Source organism: Catharus ustulatus, chromosome 15 (genome assembly GCF_009819885.2).
Source record: "Catharus ustulatus isolate bCatUst1 chromosome 15, bCatUst1.pri.v2, whole genome shotgun sequence".
NCBI lineage: Eukaryota > Metazoa > Chordata > Aves > Passeriformes > Turdidae > Catharus > Catharus ustulatus.
The window spans coordinates 17,707,503-17,725,032 of record NC_046235.1 but is presented as its reverse complement, the minus strand read 5'-3'; the positions used below and the strand labels follow the sequence as shown (position 1 = coordinate 17,725,032).

Sequence of the window (17,530 nt, the reverse complement as noted above, 5' to 3'; positions counted from 1 at the left end):
AGACTGGTGGGAACTGGGAAGCTCAGGGGGTCCCATCTGCTGCCAATGCCAGCCAGCCTCACCCCTGCAAGCCCCCCAAGATCCCTCCCAAACACAGTGACCCTTTTTGAGGAGAAGGCACAGGCTCCTTTCCAGTTGAGCCTGGGGTGAGGGAACAGGGAAACTGAGGCACACAGCAGACACAGCAACAGTGGGCAGGAAGCGTATTCCTGAAGGCCTTCAAGTCATGGCACACAGCCTGTCCCTTGTCCCCCAGCCCCCTTGGCCTCCTCAAGGCAATAAATACTCCCCTAGGCTACCCCACACCAAAGCTCCTGGCCCACCACCCCTCACGGGCGTCACAGCTCCGTCTTCACCTTGTGCATCAAGTCCTTCTGGTCGATCTTCTCCAGCTCCTGATGCCAGCGGTTGTAGGCCAGCAGGGCCACATTTTTGGCAGCCACCGCCACCATCTCCATGGAGCTGGCCACCCACTCCACGCCGCTGAGGTAGAAGAGATTCTCGTGGAGCACGATGGGCGGCAGGGCCTTGGCGGCATCGTAGCGGGGGTACGTCTGCCACTCTGCCACCTGCACCGAGTAGTAGGACCTGAAAAGGGTCTTGAGCTGCTGCTTGTCCAGCGGCTGCTGGGACAGGACTCGCCACACCGCCGCCTCCTGCGGCTGCTTGCGCCGGAACGCCGCCGAGATGTTGACGGGGCAGATGTTGTCCATGGCGTGGAAGAAGAGGTCGGGGGTGTCGGTGGTGAGGATGCTGGTGAATGGGAACAGCTTGGGGTCAGGGAAGCCAAAGTAGGAGGAGTTGAGGTAGCCGTGCACCACCGAGGTGACGGAGGGATGGAAGGCTCCGGGGAGGTCGGCGATGGGGGGGTCGAAGTTCTCGAAGGTGAAGTTGCTCCTGCTGGGGTGCAGCGGAGTTGTCACCACCACCAGGTCGTAGAAAGCCGAGCCCTGGCCTTCAGAGCTCTCGTAGTGGACCTGGTACAGGGCTCTCCCCTCTGAAAACAGACAGGGGACAGTGAGGAGCGGCCCTGATCCCAGCTGGTGCTGCCCTGTCCTTCTCTCTTCCAACCTGACCTCCATCCCCTGCTTTTCCAGCACACACCACAGCATCTGATGGTTATGGATGAATTACTGATGCCTTAGGGTGCTAAAAAGGCTTCATTAAGACTCTGGGGAAATGTTTCCAGCCTAGTGGGGGGAAAGAGGACTGGGAGAACACAATCCACATCCCAGGCCCCAGATATTCTTCTGCTATGGTGGAAGGGAGAGCGAGCCTGCAGCAAGGCTGGTGCCACAGGAGAACCTGATGGACCTCAGGAGGGAGGGAGGGCAATCTGGGGGCTGAGGATGATGCTGCAGGGTGCCAGGATTAGCCAAAGGGAGAAGGACAGACCCTCAAGCCCTCCCCTAAATGCCTCACCAGGACCAGGATGCCCTCCAGCCTCAACATTCCCATGCTGGCACCACCAACCTCCCATCCTGGTGCACCCAGAGCCACAGCCGTGCCCAGGCTCACCCGAGCTGTGCAGGGAGATGCCCGTCACCCTGGCTGAGATGACATTGGCTTTGGTGAGCTTCAGCAGACCCGAACACACCAGCTTGTTCCCTCCTTCCACCGCCCAGGTGCTGCCCTGGGCTCCCGCCAGCGACATGGCCCCTGCAGAGAGGAAGATGAGGGTGGCTCCACAGCCTGGCCGCAGAGGGGACACCGAGGAGTGTCCCACAGCAGGAGGAGGTGGCTTCACCTGCAAAGGCGGGCACCAGCACGGACTGGCCGTAGCTGGAGCGCAGCACGGCGGCGATGACGTCGTCCACGAAGCGCTGGGTGACACCGACCTCCAGCAGGGACTCGGCCACCGAGCGCTGGGTCATGTTCACAAAGGCCTCACCCCCCAGCGAGCGCAGCAGCTCCTCCAGGCTGGAGAAGGCGTAGCCGTGTGCCTGGTACTTGTAGATCCTGGAGGGGACAGCGGCAGGTGGCACCAGGTGACACCTCAGTGCCACCCCCCCAGCCCCGAGGGTGCTCCTACCTCATGAACTTCTCCATCACCTCCTCCACCCACATCTGCAGGCGCAGGAAGCTGATGCCATAGTGCCACCAGAGGCGGAAGAGGTTGAGCAGGTACCAGTCGGTCTCCTCCAGGACAAAGTGCTCCCCGCTGAAGATGGCGCTTTTCCCGGCCACCTCCCGCCGGTGCTTGAGGCCTGCAGGAACACAGGCACGTGTGGCTGTCCCTCCTGGGGCTAGCTGGCTACTGGGAAAGGCCAGCACTGGTCATGTCCCAGCAGGAAAATGGGCAAAGATGTTCATGGAGGAGCATGAGGAATGAGAGACCCAAGGCATGGGTTCCCAGCCACACCATGGGTGTCTCATGGAGCTGCTGCTGCTGTCCACTGGGACAGACTGGGAAGAGTTTGTGAACAACCCTCAACATTAATTCCACCAGGACCCCCTGATGGCGACCACCCCATCCCTTTCTCTCTCCAAGGCACAACAGGGCAGGAGTGTAGGGACAACAAGGAGATGACCACATGCCTGGAGTGCCAAGGAGGGCTGGCAGAAACCCTCCCCCACCACCCCAAGCACAGAGCCCGGGGGTGCCCAGTCCCTTGGGACGCCCAGTCTCACCCAGGATCTTGACAAAGTCCTGCATGTGGAGGCTGAGGGCGTGGATGGAGGCTCCCCGGCTCTCATACTGCTGCTTGTTGACAGTGACGGTGGCCAGGCGCCCGCCCACGCTCGCCGCCTCGTACACGTCCAGCTGCACCTGCGGCCCGAAGTGCTGCTGCAGGAAATACGCGGCGGCCGAGCCCCCCAGCCCGGCGCCCACCACGGCTGCGGGCGAGAGCGGCGAGAGGCCGGGTCAGCAGAGCCCGGGAGCCGCCTGCCAGGAGGGATGAGCGGGGATGGGGATGCGGGGATGGGGATGCAGGAATGGGGATGCAGGAATGGGGATGCAGGAATGGGGATGCATTGATGGGATGCGGGGATGGGGATGCGGGGTTGGGGATGCAGGGATGGGATGTGGGGATGGGGATGCGGGGATGGGATGTGGGGATAGGATGTGGGGATGGGGATGCATGAATGGGGATGCAAGGATGGGATGCAGGGATGGGGATGCAGGAATGGGGATGCAGGGATGGGATGTGGGGATGGGGATGTGGGGATGGGGATGCAGGGATGGGGATGCAAGGATGGGATGCAGGGATGGGGATGCAGGAATGGGGATGCAGGGATGGGATGTGGGGATGGGGATGTGGGGATGGGGATGCAGGGATGGGGATGCAGGGATGGGGATGCAGGGATGGGATGCGGGGATGGGATGTGGGGATGGGGATGCAGGAATGGGGATGTGGGGATGGGGATGCGGGGATGGGATGCAGGCATGGGGATGCAGGAATGCAGCCCCTCCGCCGCGCAGGGGTGCGGAACGCTCTGTGCCGGCCCCGGCGGGGCAGACAGGCGGCCCGGTGCTGCCGGCCCTCTCCGCTGGCTCCTGGATGCCCACCCCACTCCGTCCCTCCCGTTCCATCCCCCGCGTACCGATGGAGCGCGGCGCGGCGCGGGCGGCGGGCGCGGCCGGGAGCGCGGCCAGGAGCGCGGCCAGGGCCGGCAGCAGCGGCAGCGGCAGCGGCAGCGGCAGCACCGAGGGCGGCGGGGCCATGGCGAGCAGAGCGGGGCCGGCAGCGCCCGCCCCGGCCCGCCCCTCCCGCAGGCTCGGCCTCCGCGCCCCCCGCCCCGCCCCGAGCCCCGCACGGCCGGGGGAGGAGGAACAGCGGGGCTGGGGATGGAGGAACCCCCGCGATATCAGCGATATCAGCGATATCCTGCCAGCATCCCGCTCACACGATGCAGCCGCAGCTCCCCGGTAGCCCCGCGCTCCCGCTGCCCCAGCGCGTTTTCCGTGCGATGCTCAGAGGAACAGGCTGGGTCCTGCCTGCCTCCTGCAGCAGCAAGCGCGTTTCGAGCTTTCCGTCTCGGACTTTCTGCCCTGGGCAAAACAAGGTGCCTGACAGCGAGAGGTTTGTGCCAAGGGCATCCCACGGGAGCCCGCTGCTGCTCGGGTTACAAAGGCTGAGCAAAAAAATTCTCGAACAGGTTGGACGTGTAATTACAGAGCCGGAGCCTGCTCCAGCGCAGGGCTGGCTCCTTACCAAGGGACGGAATTTTGTTTGAGAATTCACCACTTGAACTTTGTCTCCGGGAAACACAACACAAGCAAGCACAGGCCCCTTCCTTTCCACTCCAGACTTCCTGCACGGCGAGCACGTACAGCCCTGAACCTCAAGTGTGAATATTTGGGGTGGGCACAGACAAAAATTACCCTTGCTCAGCTCCCTCTCACAACGGGTAGGATCCCACCGGGATGGGGATTTGGGGTTTTGATCCCGAGCAGCTCAGAACACAGCACACGAATATCTTTGCAGCTTTTAACAAGCTCTTACTTAACCAGCCTGATTTCCTCAGGGCTGTGGGCGACGAGAAATCTGCTGTGCACACAGCAGGGCTCCCAGGCAGGTCAGCACTGCTCCCAATCCCCACCCAGCTTGCAGAAATTCTGGAATATCATGCCATAAGCAAAATGCTCTGCCCCAAGCTCCGTTTGAGAACTCCCAACTCTCACTTTGTTGCCGCAAAGAAAAACCAGCGGAGCCAGAAATTGCCTAATGCAGCAGCAGGATTTCCTGGGCTGGGGTGGTTACACCAAACAATGCCCCTGCATTTCAGCAGGATGAGGAAAAGTCCCTGCATCACCCCTGCATCGTGGCTGGCTTTGCTGGCAGAGCTTTAGGAAATATTGATCTCACCCTCATAAAGGCTATTTGTGAATGGTCTTTTGCAAATGCTTTTTATTGCAGGGAGAAGTGCCCAGGGGCATCCAGAGCTCTGGGAGAACAAGGCCCACCCACACATGGCAAAAGTAGAAATGGAGGCCCGGCTATTTTTGCAGAGAGTGAAATGTGTTACAAACACACCCTTACAGAGAAAGCCTCATCTATTCTCTCACAAATCCCTGAAATCACAGGCTGCCTGTGAATGCACGCTGTAAATTAACCCACTCCTAACTGCAGTGCTGCACAGCACAAACAGGCAGCAGAATCAAACAAAGATGAACCCAGATATCCACGTTTCAGCTGCTGGCAGAGTTCTGCTGAACCACCCACCACCAGAGGCTGGCAGAAAACATTTCCACAGTCATCCAGGAGCAGACAGAGCAGAAGGTGTGGAAATCCCATGGACTGACACACCTGGGCAGTGATCAGTGCAGGAATCACTGACACCAGCCCTGTGTGTGTGCATTTCCTCCTAAAGCTGGGTTAATAAAATGTTCAGCCAAATGCTGCTGTGGCCTTTTCACAGACAATGGGATCAGGAACAGCAAGAAACCTTCCAATGTGAAGTCCCAGCTGGCTGGAGTTGGAATGAGCAGCAGTTTGGGGCAGGGAAAAAGGCAAAAGAAGTCACTGCAATTCTTCAGTTTTATTAGCAAATGGACAGTATCTGGACATCTAAAGGAAATTTCCAACATCAATTCAAATGTTGTCGTCAATTCCTTGCACTGCTCCCACACATCTCTGTCTTTCATACAGCCAGAGCCTTTGGGTAAACAGAGAGCACAGAAACACACAAAAATTACAATATTTACACATTTCCCCCCCACCTAAATGGCCTCAGATTTATGGAGATTAGCAACACTTTGTTCATTTGACTTTGCAATATCAAAACACCTCGAGTTTTAAAATAAAAAAATACTACAGTATTCACAATATAAAACTTAAATATTTTTTATTTTTTAATTAAGGGACTACTAAGAGCTGTTGAGTGATCACAGCTCTTCCAACAGAAGCTCTGCTGCTGAAGCAGTGGGGAGTGAAGGTTCACAAAGCAACATCCATTTCATTCTGCACTGCTCCTGGTGAGAGTTCAGATCTTGCCACGCTCATGACAGTGCCACTGGAGACTTGTCCAGGTGTGGAAATGGCTAAAAAGTACAAGACACTTCCTCTCCTCTGCCCTGTTCATGGATTTCTGTTTTATTAAACACTCACTGCAGAGAGTGACTGCAGAGGGGTCAGTCCCCTCCCTGCAGGTTTACAGAAACAGGGCAAAAAAGGCAGCAAGAACCAAGGAGAAATTCAACTCATCCTTCTACAATCTCATCCAGGACAAAAAAAAAACCATCATAAAGTGTGCTTGAAAGGCAAGAGAATCAAAATGTACCTGGGAAATCTGGATTCTGTGATGGAATCCAGGTTTGGTTATTTCATTTTCACTTCACCTTTCAGAGGAAGCAGAAACTGGGACAAACAACAGCTACAGGATTTATCTCTTTGGTAACATCTGTGAAAGAGTCTCCCAGCACTGGTTCCATTTCACAGGAATCATTAAATCTGACAGGATCCTGTAGAAATTTTGTAGGTTTGACTGGGAAAAGAACTTGGCCCAAATTAAACAGGGCCTCTGTGAGGGTGGGGAGGACTACACAGGAACTGCATCCCTCAGGTTGCTGCTGCAGCCACACTGCAGAGCTCAGTGAGAGCAGAGCCCAGACACAAAGCTGAAGAAATCACCTCAGTACAGACAGAAGGTCTGGAGTGCATTTCAGGGAATTTCCTTAAGGCAGAAGTGGGTCAGTACTGGTTGAGGAGACAGGCATGGCAAACCCAAGTTGGACTGAGGGGCTCTAACATTTTTTTCACAGTCCAGTGGCTCCATGGGTGAGTTTAATAAAGAGGATTTGGATCCCATCACTCCTGCTCACACCCAGCTGCAGCCTCACTGACTGTTGTGTAAAATACCTGTGCTTCTGTTGGGTTCCTTACAACTAAAGTTCCACTTTCAAAGTTGGTTCCCAGCTCTCCCCTCACACTGCAAGGCTCAGCTGATCCAGCAGGGGCTGAAGAGGCAGCAGGGACCCCACTGCTCCTTCCAGCTGAGGACAGGGTTCCTCACTTTTGAGGAAGAGCAGTCAGATTTGTAGTGCCACATTTCATATTTTAACCATTCTTCTCTGGAGAAACAGCGTACCCTGGTGACCTGCTCAGCACAAATGAATAAAAGTCCTGTTTATCTCTGAGACTTCCAAAAACACAATAATAAAAGACACTGAACAAGAGATTTTCCCATCATCTAAAGCTGCCAGAAGTGCTCTTTCAGGGCTGAAATCTCCAGTACCTCCCACAGAACCTACTGCAGAGGCAGAAACCCACGCTCCAAAAAGGATTACTAGACTCACACCACAGCTGCCACTAAAAAAATTACATGGAGCAGGTTATAAATGTGCAGATTCCTTAAATTTCTGGGATGCCAAGCCACTAACTGTACACAGTCTCCCCACAGGTAATATTAAAGGCTGTGACAATCTTGAAGTCTACCACAAAAGGGTTTTTCAGCTGAAGCCTGCAAAGGAATGGGAGAAGAATAAATTTTCTTCCAAACCAGAGATGGCATCCACTCTAAGTAAAGCATTTTTGGAAGTGCATTTGTCAGGTTCCAGAAAGTAAAAAGGAAGGAATGAACCAATTAGTAAGAAACAACCTGAAAAGCAACCATTCCTGGTTTTGTGGCTGTATCTGTTCTTCTGTCATTGCTGCTCTGCAAAGGGTTAAATTCTGATTCTAAATTCTAAATTCTCCTCAGTGACTGCATCCTTTCAGCTGAGATAAATGAACTCCCAGGCAATAGGGCCAGTGGGAAATACATATGTGCTGTGACAACAACATGCCTCCAACCAGGAGGACAGCTTGAGGTCAGCTTTCACTTCCTCAGCCTTCTGCTTCTCTTGCTTTCTTGTCACTGCTGCTAAAATTGCTTCAAGGGCACTTGAGACTTTGGAGCAGAGATTTTTTTTCTCCTTGCATCAAAACCCAAAAGGTTTAATATTTACCAGGATCTTTGGAAGTAGGATCAGAATGTGTATTGGAAGTTGGTGTAATGTGAGCATCTCTACTGGAGAGCTGAGAAAACAGAACAGTCCAGATTTCCTGCTTAAGGGCACAGCTCCATTTTGCCAGCAGCTGCAATAAAGAGCACACAGTTTATCATGCTTGAAAGCTGCACAAATACCCACCAGGGAAGAGAAATTGCTCTCCTCTAAAACATACATTTAGGCTGGAGATTAAGAGATGTAGGACAGTTTTGTGGCTCCACCACAAATCACCATTCCCTGTTTCTGGGAACCAAGAGTTAAGCTGGAATTTTACCTGGAGAAGGAATATTAACATTAGTGTGACCTAACAACTGAGTTCTTTTTGAAGTCTCATCTCTATTCAACTCTAGTACGACAGAGATTCCATGAATTCCAGATTGTTTTCCTGAAGCAATGTAAGAAAAAGCTGCCCCTAAATGTCATTTCAAGTGATCATCTTCACCCCATCCGAGGGTCTGGGGACAGGGGATGACATCAAATCCAGGTGATAATAATATTCTTCCATCCCTCTGGACTTTTCCCAGTACTTTGCACATGAAAAGCCTCACCACATCCCTGTGAGGTAGGTCAGTGTTATTACAGTCCCTTAATTCAGCCGTGGGAAGTGAGGCAGAGAAGTTCCTGGAGGCCACTGCAGAGTCTCCCTCAGAGATGGAACAGAGAGACAAGAAGAGAATTTCCCTTTCTTTCCTCTCTTCCCCATACAGAGAAATAACATCTTCCCCATGGAGAAATAAGCAGAGAAAGGTGCTACAGCCCCACAAATTTCTGACAGCCAGCAGCACTCCTGCTACTCCTCCACAGCCTCCGTTTAGGATCATTAAACACACAAGTACCTCAGAACGAACGGCGACGCCGAAACCGTCACACCACACGAACCCAGCTCAATAAATAAATAAACACATACAGCTGTGAGTGTCCCCAGCTCAGGAAGGCCCCAGCTGGAGCAGCTGAAGCCACATCACTCCTGTGCCTCCACGGCCACGCCGACCAGCGCGTGCCTGATGGTGCGGCCGTGCAGTTTGTATCCGTCCTGCGTGACCAGCGCCACCGTGCCGGGCTGCATGCCCTCGGCTGGCACGTGGCAGATGATCTCGTGGTCGTAGGGGTCATACCTGCCACCAACAGGGTTCATCTTGTGCAGGCCATGCTTGGCAAAGACGCTCTGCAGCTTGGCCTCGATGAGGGAGAGGCCCTCGTAGATTTTCTTCAGGGTGGGGTTGGGATCGCTGGGCTCCGCCTGGACCGCGGCGCTCTCGGTTGTCTTCTCCAGGATGTCTGCAACCTCCACCAGGTCCCTGCAGAAACTCTGGATCCCTGCAGCAAGGGAAGGAAGGACAGCTTGCAGAACATCCAGAGCTCCAGTAGCAAGGACAAAGTCACAGTGGTTTGAAGGCAGCTTTAAAGCTGCTCATTGATTTGAAGTCAATTTAGCAAGAGCAGGATGATTCCAGGAAACAAAGCTTCAGCATTAAGAGTAATCTAAAGACTCCCCAAACCAAGATATATGCAGGAAATGCACATCCACACCATGAACATATGTATAATTGTCATTCCTGACAAAGCAGGGCATTAATGTCTCACTGCAAGCAGTTTTTTGCAACTCAGATTTGTCATTCAGGACTCTGCTCCACACCCCCTGCTCCCAGTCCCACTGACATAATTTTGTCACACAAATGCCCACTCCACAGGGAACAAACACAATGGGGGGAAGCAAAAACAATGCATGGCTATTCAAAAGTACAAAATCCCCAATTTATTCACAGCTTAAACCATTGTGGAAGGACTGGACCACAGTGGTCCCTGGGTTGGTCATGAAAAGCCAGGCAGGTTTTGTCATTAGAAAAACAGGGTTGGATTGGCTGCATTTCCAGCAGTGCTTTCTTGTACAGGGCAGAAATTCCAGGAAAAGCAGCCTCCCTCAGTTCCATGAATGTCATAACTCCCTGACTGGAATGACACATTAGGGAAACAGAGAAAATGAGGCAATAGTCAGGTGCTGTCTGCAGCTGTACATGCGAACAGGCACAGAACAAAGGCAGAGCAAGGAGATGCAGCAAAGGAGCAGAGAGAAGCTCAGCAATCACCACTCCTTTCACAGAATCAGAATCATTCAGGCTGCTCAAGACCTTTAGATCATCAAGTCAGCACTGCCAAGGCCACCACTAAACTGTGTCACTGAGTCTTCAACACCTCCAGGGATGGTGTCCCCACCTTTTCCCTGTGCCAGTGCTTGGCAACACTCTCAGCGAAGAAATTTCTCCTAAAATCCAATCTAAACCTCCCCTGGCATAACTTGAGGCTGTTTCCTCTTGTCTTACCTCTCATCAGTTGGCAAAAGAGACTAACTTTGCTGTGACCTCCTTTCAGATTTTCCTCTTATCTACAGATCTCCAAGTCTCTGTGAGCGATTTCTAACAAAGAATTTATTTTTTCTTCATGCTACTTATCAAATCCCAAGAGCTCAAAAAACCCTCTCAAAATCAATCATCCTGTTGTTGATTATCCCCAATCTCAGCAGCCATTGGGTGGAAGGTAAGAAAATACAGCAGCTCTAATTTCAAGGCTGCTAGAATTAACTACCAATAAATCTCTTGAGATTCATGCATTAAGGACAAAAACATTTTTTCATTCTCAGAGATGGTTCTGGCACAGTGCAATGCCTGAACAGCATTTTCTTCCCCCTTCACCTGTTTCTGCTGCCAAAGCAACAAATCCAGCTCGTTTCACTGATGGTAAAATATTTCTTTTAGGGGTTTTAAACATCTAATCTAGAGATTGACAACTACTGCCCCAGGCTGCATCTACCTCCAATGAACTGAGGCAGAGGATGCTGTTAATGTAGCAAAGGAGATCACAACCTGATGACACAGCTGAGTATAAAATACACCCTGCCAGAGCCAATCCTCAGCACACAGCACAGCCTGCATTTTCAACCAAGTCAGCAGAACTAAACTCAGCTGCACTGGGACTACTAAAAAAAAAAAAAGTCACAATTCTGTGATTCTGAAAACCTGATAGGAGAGGACACAGCTGGACACAGAGAAAAAATAGTGATTAAGCTCAGATATCAAGAGTCCAGGCCAAACATCATAACAAGCTTTAAAATAAATGAGGCAGGGCAGGACAGGGAGACAGAAAAGCTGCTGGTCAACATTTTCTGCTGAGGCAGGCAGGCCAGTGCAGCAAACACAGCTCTTCTGCTCACCAAAGAGTTTGGCATCTTCCACAAACTTCTGTGTTCTCCTGCGGACGTTCTCGGAATCTGCCAAAGCTTTCCGGTACCGCTCCTGCAAGCACAGAGGGGACTCATCAGAGCAGGAGCAAAATCCCTTTCCTCACACTGCAAACCCCTCAGAAAAGCTTTAAAAAGAGAAGAAGTGCTTGGCTCCTGCATTTTCATACAAAGCCAAGTCCTACTGATGAACCAAAAACTGCAACTCCCTCAGAAGACCCAAGGAAAGCTAAAAATACTCTGGGCACTGAAAAATTCCTGAACAGGCACTGTCAGGCTGCTGCTGAGATCCTCCTTTCTCCAGCAGGCAGCCCTGTGACAGCTGATTTCTCACTCAGTGCAGGATTCTCAGGGTGATTATCTCCAGAACAGCCCCAGTGCTGAGGAATTTAATCCCCACCTCAGTCACGTGTGTTCTTCAACACAGAAGCTGATTTCCAGCACATGGGCACTTCCCTTCTTGGATAATCTGGATGCAGTGTGACATAAAGCCATTTAGGAGTGCCCAAAGGAGGGGCATGAGGATGGTGAAAGGCCTGGAGGAGCAGCTGAGGGCACTGGGATTGTGCAGGGGAGACTCCTTGGGGTCTGCGGCTCCAACCTCTGTGACAGGGACAGGGAAGGGCTGGAGCTGCCAGGGAGGCTCAGGGTGGATTTTGGGAAAGGTTCTTCCCACTGCTCAGGCTCCCCAGGGAATGCCAGAGCTCCAGGAGAGTTTGGACACTGCAGGGATGCCCAGGATGGGATTTTGGGGCTGTGCAGGGCCAGGAGCTGCACTGGATGATGCTGTGGAAATTCAGGATATTCCACAATTCTGTGCCAACATGTGACACTAATCAGCACAAGGCTGTGAGAGAAGTGAGCAGCTCCAGCACACAGCTTTTCCACACAGCCAGGATCACACATCAGTGCCCTGCTGCTGGCACTGCTCTCAGATGGTGTTCTGGGGAAGGCAGGGTGCAATTTCACCCTCTCCCACTCAGGGCACAGCTGCTCTGGAGCTCTGTGTGTGTCACAGGGCTGAAAACCAGACCAAGCCAAGGGGACTGAAGCAAAGGCATCCAGCACACTCACAGTTAAATCTCGGACTTGCTCCTCCAATTTGATGGCTTTGTGCTCCAAGGCACAGTCAGAGAGGGGGTGCTTGGGCTCCTCACTGGGCTCCTCTGGGCCACACTCGTCTCCTGTACTTCTCTGCTGAGCTGCAGTGCTGAAGGCACAGGGGGACCCTCTGAAATGCAAGCTAGGGACAAAGAAACAAAGCTGAGTTAACTTCAGGGTCAATGAGAATTCAAGATTATGTCATTATTAAAAGCAGGCTCTCTTAAAAGGGGAACACAGGATTCTAGACACAGTTTTAGCTCTTTCCAGAAAACATAAGACAATCAGCAAAGAAACACAAAGAGATGGTTTAAAATTATTTTATTTTAGACTGACATGGCACACAGAGACTTTACACCACTTCTTTGGTATACCTTGAAAAGAGTCAGATTTTCACAGAAACACAAATAAATGAGGTTGGAAAATACCTTCAAGACCACCAAGTCCAACCTGTGCCAAATCCCCACCTTGTCACCAGCCCAGAGCCCTGAGTGCCACATCCAGTCATTCCCTGGACACTTCCACCACCTCCCTGCTCTTTTCCAACATAAATAATTCTGTGATGCTCTGATTGTGTTTTATTCTCCCTCCTCCTTGCTTTTACAAACCAACCTAGACAGGGCTCATTCCTGCCAGCCTCAGCTCCACCTCCCTCTCACACCTTACACCAGGAAGAAATCTGCAGAACAAAACAGAATTTACTTCCAAACCAGCTCCATGCAGGAGCCATTTCAGCACACACCTACCAAGGAAGGATGTATTCTCCTTTTTTGGGAATACCTGAGCTCTTACTCTGAGCAAAGCTTTCAACACCCCCTTCATGCAAAGTTTTCCATCCCCTCTGTGCAATAATAATAATAATAATGAGATGTGGGGCAGGGAGGTGTCCCTGGGGTGGTTCAGACTGGCTCAACCCTCAAAGCCCAGCTCAAGACAAAGACCACCAGGCATCTCCTCCCACGCTGTGTTTAGCAGCCCAGATGTTTCCTCATTTAAATTCAGATCCTTAATACCAGGTTGCTAAATGTCCCACAGACTAATGACAAACTTCCTTTCCCCACCTGAGGACATTTGCATGTGCAGTTTTTATTAAGTGGGTACTTAAAACATCATCTGTATGTCAATCACTCCAAATTATGTGCCAAATACAAACCTGAAAGTGCTTTCTCTACTAGGATGTTACTCAGAATAATCTTTAAAGAACCATCTGGGTTCCAGGAATGCCAAAATAGAAAAATAAAGCCCCACATTTCATCCCTGGCTGCTGTTTGGTGCACAAGACCCCATCTTGAATGATTCCTGTCACATTCCTTTTAACAGCACTTTAAAAGTAAATTAAACTAGAGGAGAGGACAGAGCAGGACCCCTTCACCAAGCCTTCAAAAAAAATCAGTGAGGCTTTCTTTGCACATAAAAATGTCCATGGAAAGCACCAGCTCCAAGCTTTATCCTTTATCCTCTCACATTTCATTTCCAAGAGCTGCAGGGAGGGAAATCAGCCATGCCACAGATGAACCAAAGAACCTGAAACGCAGCTGAGAAATCTCAATGGGCCCCTCAGAGGTGAAACTGTTTTAAAAATAGGCTTAGTGAACTCCTCTGCACCCAAGCAGCCAAAGCTGGTGAGGTATTTCCCCCTGCAGTGGTTACAGGGCAGGGATGGGTGTGTTTTGCGTGGGAGAGGGGCATGGAGGAGCCAGCCCCAGCTGCCTACGTGGAGCAGGGAGCTGCCTGCATGGACTCCTCTCTGCAGCCTCTAAACCCAAATCCCAAATCCCAGAGTGCAGGGACATGCCCTGGCTGTCACCTGCTGCCTGGAAAAGTTATGGCCAAGAAATCACAGCCAGACTCCAAAGGGAATTCTTTGCAGGGTTGAAAATGCCGCTCGATTGACTCCTTCCTGCAGGATGAAAGGAATCCTCCCCAGCAAGTGGCAGGAGCTATTTCCAGGCTGGGCTCCATCTTCTGAAGGCTGGTTTGATCACAGCTACCCTAAAAATAGGCATGGATCCCACGGGAGGAAGCTGACACATCCTGAAGTGACAGACACGTGCAAGTCGTGGGGTGTGTGTGAAGGGGTCACACAAGTCGGTGTCACAGAAAGATTTACAAATGTCACAAGAAGCCAAAGGGATAAGGAAGAGCAGAGAAGCTGACTGCAGCCATATGGCTTAAGCCAATTGTCCTTCAAGATTAGTATTTCAGTGGTGAGAGGGGGTTTGTGGTCAGAGGTACAAGGGTATCAGTTCTTTCTGCAGCACCCAAAAAAGTGACAATCAGTTCTAACTGCAGGGGTCCTTCCCCACCCTTCTGGAACAATCCCAAACCAGCAGGACAAAGCACTGGAGTGCTGAGACACAACATCTGCACTGCTCCCAGCTCTGATGAGCCTGCTTTGGGAGGAAATCCAATCACTGCCAATTCCTCCGTGCAGATTCATCAGGGAGTGACTCCGGGGAAAATCCAGTGCAAGGAGGGAATGTCCCACTCTGTTCTGCCTCACCTCGAGTACTGGGGCAGCTCTGGGATGCAAAAATGGTCTAAAGCTCTTCCAGAATATCCAAAGGAGGGACAGGAAGACAGTGAAAGACTCACTGCACCTTTTTTAGGGGAGCAAAGCACACCCACATAATGGGGAGAATTTCCCAACATTTAGTCCCAATCACAGCTGCTTCTATGATGTGCTGCAGATATATTATATTACACTTAAATAATCTTTTGGTGGTGTTTCTCTTTGAGACAAAAAAAAAAAAATTAACAGGCATTTTGGCTTTTTTTCTTTTTACCTGCCCACACTTCACTCAAATAACCAAAGCACCTTCATGGATTTCTCTTCTCTAAGCCATATTCCATGATGTAAAGTGAGTGGACACTGTTCCTCTGTCTAAATATTGACACAATTAAATGGATTCTCTTCCTGCCACCACCCAAAACACACTGATAGCACCTGTGCTGCCTCAGCACCAAAGAAAACCCGAGCAGCACATTAAACCCATAATTAATGAATAAATGGGTGAGACACAGAACCCACCCACAGTGGCAGGAAACCACCTCCCAACGCGACTTATCGAACACGGAAAAGCTTTGCCTTAAAAATGAATATTAGTTTACGCCCCAAAAAAATCAATTTTCTACGAAAAAAAAAGAGCTTTGTTGCCAGGGGTGATTGTGAGGAGCGGAGACGGCAGTGTGGGGTTTTGGGGGAGAGGATGGAGAGTGGTGGGGCTGGGGTCTGGCTGTGGGATTGGGGTCAGGGTCTGGCTGTGGGTTCAGATTTGGGGTCACGGTCTGGCTGTGAGTTCAGATTTGGGTTCAGGGTCTGGCTGTGGGTTCAGATTTGGGTTCAGGGTCTGGCTGTGGGTTCAGATTTGGGTTCAGGGTCTGGCTGTGGGTTCAGATTTGGGGTCTGGCTGTAGGATTGGGGTCAGGGTCTGGCTGTGGGTTCAGATTTGGGGTCTGGCTGTGGGAATGGGGTCTGGATCTGGGTTTAGGGTCTGGATCTGGCTGTGGGTTCAGATTTGGGGTCTGGCTGTGGGTTCAGCTTTGGGGTCTGGCTGTGGGATAGGATTCGGGGTCTGGGTCTGGCTGTAGGTTCAGCTTTGGGGTCTGGCTGTGGGAATGGGGTCTGGATCTGGGTTTAGGGTCTGGATCTGGCTGTGGGTTCAGGATCTGGATCTGGGTTCAGGGTCTGGATCTGGACGTGGGTTTGGGTTGGGGGTCTGGATCTGGGTTCAGGATCTGGGTCTGGCTGTGGGTTCAGGGTCTGGATCTGGATCTGGGTTTGGGTTGGGGGTCTGGATCTGGGTTCAGGATCTGGCTGTGGGTTCAGGTATGGATCTGGCTTTGGTTTCAGGGTCTGGATCTGGCTGTGGATTTAGTTCGGGGTCTGTCTGTGGGTTCGGATTCGGGGTCCAGATCCCAGCCAGGATCGTGGTTGGGGTCCGGCTCTGGCTCTGCATCCGCTCCCAGCGCAGCGCCCGCCCGGGCCCGGCCCCGCGGCGCTGCCACGTCTGTCCCCGACACCCCCGCGGCTCCGGGCCACCCCTGTCCCCCCAGCCCGGCCCGGTCCCACCCACCCACGTACCTGCCTGGGCCCGCTTTACCGGCCGCGGGCAGCAGGGCCCCGAGGCGCCGCAGGGAGCGGGTGGCCATGGCCCCGCGTGGACCGGCCGGGAGCGGCGAGGAGGCGGCGGCAGCGGCGATGAGCCCGCGGCAGCGCGGAACTACAACTCCCACACTGCCCCGCGAGCGGGCTGAGCGCGGGAGGGGACGGCGGCGATGAGCCCGAGTCAGAGCGGAACTACAACTCCCACACTGCCCCGCGAGCGGGCTGAGCGCGGGAGGGGAAGGCGGCGATGAGCCCGAGTCAGAGCGGAACTACAACTCCCACACTGCCCTGCGAGCGGGATGAGGGATGAGGGATGAGGGAGGAGGGATGAGGCGAAGGCGGGCGTGAGGGGGATGCTCTGCCCGCCGCCACACACGCGGCTCCGGGATGTTGGGACTCGGCTCCGGGCATTGGGGTTCGGCTGAGGACACGGCTCCTGTGCCCCGAGTCTCGGGTCTGGACACGAGGCACCGGCCCCTGGGACTGGGAGCCGGACAGTTGGACCAGGGTCAGCCTGAGGGGTCAGTTTAGACAGGGACAGATGTGGGACACCTGGAACACATGGAGGGGACAGGTGGTCGGGACAGACAGGTGTGGCACTTGTATGTCCTCCAAGGTGTCCCCAGGTGTGTCCTTACCCAGGTGTGGTGCTGCTGTCACCACCCAGCACGATGACACCACAACGCCCAGGTGTGTCCCACATCCCTCAGATGTGTCACACGTGTGTCCTAGGACAGAGCTGTGATGGGCCAAGGATCGGACCTGGACACGCAGCACCGATTATCTGACCATGGACACAGCTCTGGTGTTCCATGGATCAGCCCTGGACACAGCTCCAGTGTCCCACAGATCAGCCCTGGACACAGCTCCAGTGTCCCACAGATCAGCCCTGGACACAGCTCTGATGTCCCATGGATCAGCCCTGGACACAGCTTTGGTGTCCCATGGATCAGCACTGGACACAGCTCTGGTGTCCCATGGATCAGCCCTGGACACAGCTCTGGTGTCCCACGGATCAGCACTGGACACAGCTCCAGTGTCCCACGGATCAGCACTGGACACAGCTCCAGTGTCCCACGGATCAGCCCTGGACACAGCTCCGATGTCCCATGGATCAGCCCTGGACACAGCTCTTGTGTCCCACAGATCAGCC

The 17,530-nt window shown here is 52.9% G+C and overlaps 2 protein-coding genes and 1 long non-coding RNA gene across 4 annotated transcripts; 1 reads left to right on the top strand and 2 right to left on the bottom strand.

Moving 5' to 3' along the window:
• Positions 1-186: 186 nt before the first annotated feature.
• Positions 187-2,850, bottom strand: PCYOX1L (prenylcysteine oxidase 1 like). The gene is made up of 5 exons (XM_033073064.2): positions 2,632-2,850; positions 2,033-2,207; positions 1,748-1,959; positions 1,519-1,659; positions 187-997 (listed from the first exon to the last, which is right to left on the bottom strand). The coding sequence occupies exons 1-5, from the start codon at positions 2,654-2,656 to the stop codon at positions 339-341; spliced, it is 1,212 nt and encodes a 403-aa protein (XP_032928955.1). The 5' UTR covers positions 2,657-2,850; the 3' UTR covers positions 187-338.
• An 890-nt stretch (positions 2,851-3,740) lies between these two features.
• Positions 3,741-5,983, top strand: LOC117003433. Of its 2 annotated transcripts, none has more exons than XR_004419513.1 (2): positions 3,741-4,306; positions 4,863-5,983. It is a non-coding gene; the product is annotated as an uncharacterized LOC117003433 (long non-coding RNA). The 2 variants fall into 2 exon arrangements; XR_004419512.1 differs by having other exon boundaries at positions 3,741-4,521.
• On the bottom strand, positions 5,466-16,447 carry GRPEL2 (GrpE like 2, mitochondrial). The gene is made up of 4 exons (XM_033073365.1): positions 16,354-16,447; positions 12,243-12,411; positions 11,142-11,223; positions 5,466-9,250 (listed from the first exon to the last, which is right to left on the bottom strand). Exons 1-4 carry the CDS (start codon positions 16,419-16,421, stop codon positions 8,895-8,897), a joined length of 675 nt encoding a protein of 224 aa, XP_032929256.1. The 5' UTR covers positions 16,422-16,447; the 3' UTR covers positions 5,466-8,894.
• Between the last annotated feature and the right edge of the window lie 1,083 nt (positions 16,448-17,530).